Source organism: Benincasa hispida, chromosome 10 (genome assembly GCF_009727055.1).
Source record: "Benincasa hispida cultivar B227 chromosome 10, ASM972705v1, whole genome shotgun sequence".
In the NCBI taxonomy this organism is placed as follows: domain Eukaryota; kingdom Viridiplantae; phylum Streptophyta; class Magnoliopsida; order Cucurbitales; family Cucurbitaceae; genus Benincasa; species Benincasa hispida.
The window spans coordinates 58,921,347-58,930,128 of NC_052358.1; the positions used below are offsets into that span (position 1 = coordinate 58,921,347).

General features: G+C 28.9%; 1 protein-coding gene across 3 annotated transcripts in view; it reads left to right on the top strand.

Moving 5' to 3' along the window:
- The first annotated feature begins 810 nt into the window (after positions 1-810).
- The window catches only part of LOC120088285 (GDSL lipase-like), a 26,526-nt gene continuing 18,554 nt past the window's right edge, over positions 811-8,782 (top strand). Inside the window, exons 1-4 of one of the 3 annotated variants that reach the window (XM_039045471.1) lie at positions 811-1,157; positions 3,857-3,978; positions 4,064-4,297; positions 4,722-4,968. In XM_039045471.1, coding sequence (XP_038901399.1) covers positions 893-1,157; positions 3,857-3,978; positions 4,064-4,297; positions 4,722-4,968 — 868 coding nt within the window. In that variant the 5' untranslated portion in view covers positions 811-892. Of the gene's footprint in view, positions 1,182-3,856; positions 3,979-4,063; positions 4,298-4,721; positions 4,969-8,782 lie in introns of all 3 variants that reach the window. The other 2 variants (XM_039045470.1, XM_039045472.1) reach the window with 2 other exon arrangements.

The window sequence follows — 8,782 nt, forward strand, 5'->3', positions numbered from 1 at the left end:
TACCCCTATTAACGTGATTAAAAAATATGAAATTGAAATCAATAACATTACATATAAATTATTAAATAAAATGTACATAATAATTTTGAGGCCTTTTCACTTTATATAAGTATTGTTTTTGTAAAGATACTATATCTTAAACTTAACTCCAAATGATTTTGATTTTCTTAAAAACGAAAAAAAAAGAAAAGAAAAGAAAAGAAAAAAGATGTTATAATGTTGATTTGTTGAAATAAATTTTGTATTTGTACCTCATTTCTGTACTGTGAATACAATCTCTAATATTTGATCATTTCATGTTTTTTCTTGAAAAATAAACTTGTCTCAAGAGTTTTGTAGATTGTTTTTAAGGTTGATTTGTCTTGAGGGCTAATCAGAACTTGTTCTCAAGAGTTTGAGGAGTGTTCTGGTTTCTGAAGTCTAGTTTTCTCATATATATTTAGTCTTTAGATCTTTAAGAGAGCAAAAGATGATCTTTGGAGATGGGAGAACTTTAGAGCTTCAGTGAGCTTGAGAGCTTCGATCTTCAAAGCTTCTATCTTCATGACTTGAGAGCTTGAGAACTTGGATTTTCAGGATTTGAGAGCTTCAAAGCTTCTATCTCCAAGACTTGAGAGTTTGAGAGCATGAGAGCTTCAATCTTAAAAAATTGAGAGTTTTTATCTTCATAACTTAAGAACTACGGCCATAACTTCTTCCACCCCACAATATTTTTCACATTTTTCACACCACATTTCTACCTCCACGTTTTTCACATTTTTGAAAGGATCATTCAATTAGCATACATAATTATGATTTAATATCTACCTCCTTGTACACAACTTCAACTAATTGTTGTTTTATAAGAACATAACAAGAATAGTGCTAAGCATGCCTACACGGACAGGAAGAGATGAAGATTTCAAATTTGGGAATCTGCGTCTTCTTCTTCTACATCTTCATCTTGTTTGGAATTGCAGCACCCCAAAGCGCTTTTCTGAAAATCCAATTGCCCCACGTTCAGTCATGGGGAAAGCGCTTCGGGTTTTTCATATTCGGAGATTCTTATGTGGATGCTGGAAACAACAACTACATCAACCTCACAAGTGACTGTCGGGCCAATTTCCCTCCTTATGGCGAAACCTTCTTCCCCATCCCAACCGGCCGTTTTTCTGATGGTCGTATTATACCTGATTTCTTAGGTCACATACTTCTTTTTTCTTTTCTTTACAATTTAGTTTCGACTCAACTACACTTTTATCTTTCTACTTTGAGATTTCAATTGACGTAGACTAGGAGAGAGAGAAATTAGAATGGAAGATAATGAAAAGGTGTAAATAAATAATCTTCTACCAATGGTAACTCTAGTTTTTAAATTTTTCTTTAGAGGTCAAAGGTAGTAATGCAACTTATGAAAATGAAGTATTAATAATTTTACATGTACTAACCGTGAAAATATTTTTAAAGCCTTTTGAAAATTCAAAGGTAAAATTTAAAAAATATCAAACAGTTTCTATTCAGAACTAAAACTAAAACTTTCGAGTATTATTTAACCTTTTCTTTTAATTTTATGTTTGAAGATATCATTTCAATATTTTAAAGTTGACGCATTTTCTTTTAACACAATAGAGTAATTTATAACATATACTCTCTCTATATTCCTTTAGCATACGTTTGGTGTTGGGAAAAATCTTTCACTTTTATCGTAGTAATAAATAGAAAAAATATCAGAAAAATTGAAAGAAAACAATAAAACTAAGAACATTAGAATTCACATAAACAACTTCAAAGGAGAAAGAGACCATGAATTAGAAAATTTTCATCATGTGAAAAATTATTACAATCACAAAGAAATCTCTCACCAACATCAACTAAAAAACAAAAAGGAAATACTCTCAAAGCTTTATACCACTCACGGAACTAGAGTTAGTATACCCGCTTAGGGGTCATTTGATTGGTGGGTTTTTACATGGGAATTGACACAGATATCCAATTGTTATGTTTCTTTCACAGTTTTCAACTCTTTGCATGAGAATAAGCTATTCTTAGGCATTCTCATTTCGTACAGATAAAGGTTTTCTATTTCTTTCCAAAATTACGGGTTTTCTCTTTTCCTCTTTCTATCGGTTTTCCATTTTACATATAATTTCACTTTAAATATAGTTATTAATTAATTAATTAATATTAATTCAACAAAAATAATATAAATATTTATCTTAATAAATCCATAATGATCTATTAAAATATTTACTTAACTTATTTTTATAATAAAAAGTTATTAAATGAATGGAATTATTTTTTATTATTAATTTACTGCCAACAATATCTTAAATATATTTCATTAGTAAACTAGAATTAATTAAATTTAGTTAGTATTAAACTTCATTTTTCAATAATAATAATTTATTACTTTATTGTTGTTTAATAATTAAGTAATTATTTATTGAGATTAATTTTAATTTGAAAATTCAATATGAACATATAATCATCACTAATTATTTATAAGAAGTTAATTATTTATTGTGATTAATTTTTATTACTTCATTCATTATTAACATATCATATTTACAAAATACTTTTTAGTAATCTTTATCAATATATCATATTTTTATTTCATTTTTTTCACTTTTTATATAATATATTATCCATTAAAATATTTTTTTAATATTATTTAATTAGAATTAGAATTACTAATGTTGAACTTAATTAATAATAAAAAATGATTAAGTATTAAATTATAATCAATATGACGCTCATTAAATGTATTAGTTGATTAATTTTGATTATAAATTATGATTTATTTTAATTATAAATTACTCAACCTTCAAATATTTATAATTAAAATTATTATTGATTCATAATTAACTTTTTATTGATATATTGAATATTTTTTATTCTTTAAATTATTAATCTATTATAATTATAATAAGATTTTCATGCTTAATATCATAAATTAAACATAAACACAATTTTTATTCATAAAATTCTGATAGCATTCTCATGCACAACCAAACAAAATCATCTTTGATTCTTAGACATCTTATTCCAAGACATCATATTCTCAAACATTTTTTATTCCAGACATCTATAAAACCTTAAACTAAATGGCCCTTAGTGTGCATCAAATTATATTATTAGAAACCAAATACATAAGCTTCATACTTGTAGCATATCACTTTCTTAAACCTTTTGAATTTGGCTGGAGAAGTACTTTTTTAAGATGTCGTTTGTTTCGCAGATATTGTTCCATGATTTAACGTTATAGATACTAAATATATGAGATTTGAATGTCTGGGTTTTAAATATTTAGGATAATTAATATTCATGTTTGGATATACAGGATAATTAATATCTGGAAGTTAAATATTTGTGTTCAGTTCAATAATTTGTATATAGAAAATAAAAGTAAATAATTACTTAATTAAATGTAAGATATCAATTAAATTTACTAAAAATAATTAAATTAATAAATAAATAAATTAGAATATTGATAATTCACAATAATAAATTATAATAAATAATTAAGATAGCACAAAATATTAACGGTAAAGATAATAGTTGAAATTTATTAAGTCTAAATAATATATTTATATTTAATAATTAATTGAAATTGATCGTAATGAATATTTGATATTAATTTATTAATTAATTAAGTTATATTTTTACTATTCATCTCCTAGACATAAAAATCTCACACTTTTGCATGGTATTAAAAAACTCATGTCAAATGGATTTTAAAGTTCACTAGATAACAATATGCTCGGTTTTAAAAAGCGGGATGATGTGAAACAAGCAGAAATATTAAATGTCTGTTTGAAATGCCATGAAAAACTGTAAAGCAAATGGGGCCTAAGAGTTATTTATTTATTTTTGACAGCGGAGTATGCACAAATGCCTTTCATTCAAGCATACTTAGACCCTAACAATAATAACTATACGAATGGTGTGAATTTTGCATCTGGTGGAGCTGGAGCCTTAGTCGAGACAAATCAAAAAAAGGTTCCAATCAAATCAGATCAATCGAACTAATTTATTTTCCTTTTTCTCCTGCTGAATTGAATACATAATTTGTTTGGTTTTTCAGGCTATAGGGCTTCAAACTCAAATGATGTTCTTCAAAAGAGTGAAGAAATCACTAAGAAAGAAGCTAGGGAACGAAAGATCTCAGAGCTTCCTCTCTAACTCTGTTTTTCTCTTCCATTTTGGAGGAAACGATTACCTAAATCCTTTAGACATTAACTATGACATCTTCAAAACCATTGAAGCTCAAGAACAGTTTGTCAACATGGTGATCGGAAACATAACGATAGCTCTTAAGGTAAGCTCTTATGTCTAAATATTGTTAGGTTAAACTATACATAATTAGCACTTGTAGGCTAATTTATAAAAAAAACATTTCTGAATTTTGTACTTTGTTTAAAAAATACTTGTAAGTTTTCAAAATTTTTATTAATACGTTTAAACCTTTCATGCTACATAGGGTATAGCAAGAAAAAAAATAAAAAGAATAATCGATACACTAAGTGACTTTAGAACTAAAATGTTTTAACAAAATCTGTAGGTTAATAATTGAGTTGTGAGTTAATACGTTTGAGTTAAATACACAAAAAAGAAAATAAATAAATAAATAATTTGAGAATAAGTGAAAAGAAAGAAAATACATGACGAACCTTTGATGACAACAAATAATGAAGTAAGGTTAGACATAGGTTTTAAAATGTGATGTGATTGATATGATATAGGAAGTATACAATTATGGCGGAAGGAAATTTGGGATCATGGCATTGCCTCCAACGGGTTATCTGCCAAATTCAAGATGGAAAAGAAGTGAGCAATATTTCCAAGAGAGTTCTTCAATAACAAGGATTCACAACAACCTGCTTTTCATTGCCCTTCAAAAACTTGCCACACAACTCAATGGATTCAAATACGCTTTCGCCGATACTCACACTTTCCTCCTCCAAACAATACTAAACCCTACCAAATTCGGTAACCAATTTCTTCACCCTATTTCTCCTTACTTTTTTTTTTTTTTTTTTTTTTTTATCATTAAACCACAAGATACAATTTCCTTCTAAACTTTAGTTTCTAACCATTTAGATCATATGCTTTAAAATTTGTAATAAATTAGTTAACACATTAACTCGAATTTTTACGCGAATTAAAAAAAAAATATAGAAAAAAAAATACTTCTGTAAAAAGTGAAAAAGCATTAGGATGATTTGTCACTTGAAATTCCGATGTTAAACAAAAAGCACTAACAAGAATTATAACAATAAACAAAAACAAGCACAAGAGTTGATAACCCAATTCACTGTTAAACCGCCTACGTCTAGGAGGCAGTATTCCCAAGAAAGATAATCCACTAATATTGATGAGTTAAGTAATTTACAATGTAGTACTTATCTATAATACACCAGCTACTATAGTGTATCATGTAGAGCTCAACTCCCAAGTCACCTAGGTTCCCCCTAGATGTAAGACTCCCTTTCAAATGTAGTTAGGCTTCCCCTAAGCTCGATGATATTAGTGATGACAGTCCTTTCACGATGATGTCTTTCCTTCGAGTTAGTGAACTCCCTTCACTATGAATCTTAGGATCCACTGAGATAGAAAATTTCCTCTCCGAAGATGAGTCTTAGGCTCTCCCTAAAACTGAGAATCCCTTCTCTAGCAGCTAAGGCTTAGGCTCCCCCTAAGTCGTGATAATCTTCAACGTGTTACAATCAATGGATGAAAATTTTGCACAGCTGAATAATGAACAACGAATAAGAACACATTGTAAAACAGCTGGATTGAGGTAAAAGACATATGAACAAAATAATGGAAGTAAATAGGATTAGGAACACTCTAATTACATTAATTTCATGGACTTTGCTTCTTAAATCATAATGAACCTAGTTATTGTTTTAAGGCATAACCTCCGTAGATTCTTTAAATAACTCCAATCCTTTACAAAATACTTCAAATATCCTTGATGTAGACAACCAAAAGAGTTGCTCTACTGTTCTTTTGGCCTTAGAATGGGTGGTGGACCCAAATTTGAGAGGATTTGAAGGGAGAAAAATGGAGTTGGAGAGTTTTTGTGAAGAAAAATCAAATTCTTTCAATTTTTAAATTTTGCATCAATGCAAAAAAAAAAAACTATTTATATAGTGAGATCATGCAAATTAGGAAAAAAAAAATACAAAATAACACCTAGTCAAATAGTGAGATTATAGGTGTTTTAATAAAATAATTAAAAATTGAAAGTGGGAAAAGTTTGATTTTCCCACTTTCTCTAATTTTTAAATATTTAAAATGAATTTATATAAATTCATTTAAAAATAAAATAATAATTTTAATATATTAATATTAATTAATTTTATTTATAATAAATATATAATTTAAAATTTTTAATTAATTTAATTTGATATCTAAATATTAAATTATAAAACACCTATTCCTTAAAATGAATCCTTATTCATATATATTTAAATCAAGTTTAATATTTTTAAATCTCCCAATTTGTTTAATTCAATAATTAAACATTATTATATCAAATATAAAATCCAAACTCATCCTAATTGAACATTTCAAATTCTTCAACACATATTCTGGGTATACCATTTAAAGCTTAGTAGATGACATTATGGACCTACAGATTCTGAGCTCCACTAAAGCCCCACTATTTGCACTCTCCTCCTGATAATTTCTTCCACTTAATTAACCATAGTCGTAAGTGATCCTCACAAGTTGTTCGTATTTAACAACCGGGTCAAAAATATTGTTTTACCCTATAAATACATTTGCTCCTTAAGTTCTTGCTGACCGAACTAATGAACAATTGGTTTATGGTCCCACCAATAAATCGAGTCCCTCCCAGTCATGAGAGGGTGGGCCCCTTATTCAAGACTAGGAGTGAACACTTAAGGGAATAACCTATCTACTATTCCTAAAGTCAAGTAGGAGTGAATTTCATCTTGCAGGACTATGTTCCAAACTATCTACCTAGTCTTACCCTTAAAATGGGAGGCTTATTGAGCGGTGATGATGAATCACTCTCGCACATGCATATTAAGGGATAATTCCAAATAAACAGGAGTTTATAGTTAGCTCAGGATTGAGATCAAGTTACCTTAAGTCATCAAATTCAAATAGTCAGTTTTAACAGTAAACAACGTTATAAAGAAAAGTGACTATTTTGTGGTCCGGTCTTATGCAAACATCTTTTGCATAAAATTCCTTCACTCACATGTATTCACATGAACAATTTCGGGATCACGTCATTTGTATTATATACAAAGTAGGCCGCATCCATAAGGTACCCAACCCTATCCTTATCCTTATAGACTGTTTTGACTATATACTCAAACTCAATCCACTTTTATGTCTCTACGTAAAGTTCGAGTATTCATGTTATAGTCAGGGTTTGTTAGTTTATTGGATTTAGGCTACTTACAAGTGCAATTTATATGTTTAGTAACTGATTGATAAAAATGAGCATGCACAGCAAAAGCAATAGATCAATAATGCTCTAATTACATTAAATAAACTAGGGTTAAGCATGCAAAAAGAGTTAGAAATACAACCTTTGTAGTTTCCACAAGAATCTTCGTCTCCGTGAGAAATCGGCACCATCATTCGCTATTCTCCGGTTGAAAAACACGGTTGTGGGACCGAGTTGTTAGTGAAAGATAGGGAATTTCACTAAATTATTTAGAGAGTAAAAGAGAATTTTGTGGAAGATTATAGTGAATATTCAAGGAAGCATTAGTTATTTAACAATTGAAAATTAAAACCTATTTATAAACCAAAAACATGCAAAAACCCTTCTTGCATGGCTCTACCTCAAACTCCATTAGCATGGAAAAATTAGTCATCAAGCTTTGCAAAAGTCACTTCAAAACCCACTTAGTTGGGAAAATCCAACAATAGAATTTTTCCACTAACTAATTTTTTAGTAAAAAAAATATGGAATACATTTTTCATATTTTAAAAATTATTTAATTAAAACAATTTTGATTAAATAAAATAAAAAATTAATATCACAATTAAATTGACTTTGACACCTAATTTTGATTAATAACATTAATCAATTTTTAAAACACTTTCATGCTAATATTTTATTTAATATAAAATATACTCTCCAAAAATAATTAATTATTTAATTGTAAATTATATCTTATATAAAATACAATTTTTCCTAAAGACCAAATTTGAACATTTCAAATTCTCACTTCACCTAGTTCTTCAATTTTGTTTGTAGTGAGCTAGCAAGGAGACCCGATGGACCTATAGATCATGAACTCCAACGATCCGAGACTAACTGGTCAAACTCTTTAACCTAGTTCATTTACATTCGTCAACTAACAAGACTGTCCACTATAGCCTGTAGTTGCACTCCCCTCACAATAGATATATTTTGTGTCTATTTGATATAATCATCATCGATAAGTTGATCCTTCACAGGTTGTTCGTAATCTCAACTAGGTCAATTACCATTTACCCTTGAATTACATCTTTTCTCCTTAAGTATCACTGTCCCTCTAATGAAAAATTGATTTAGGATCTTAATCACTAAATCCATTCCCTCTTAGGTCACCCAGAGGATAGGTCCCCTTGTTCAAGACCGAGAATCAGCTCTTAAGGGAACAACTTTTCTACTATCCCTAAAATGGGTAGGAGTGAATTCCATCTTGCAAATTCTATGTCCCTGGCTATCTACCCGATCTTATCCCTGAAAATGGGAGGCATATTTAGCAGTGCTGCTGAGCTTACCCTCAACTATATAGATCAAGGGACAATCCGAAATAAACAGGAG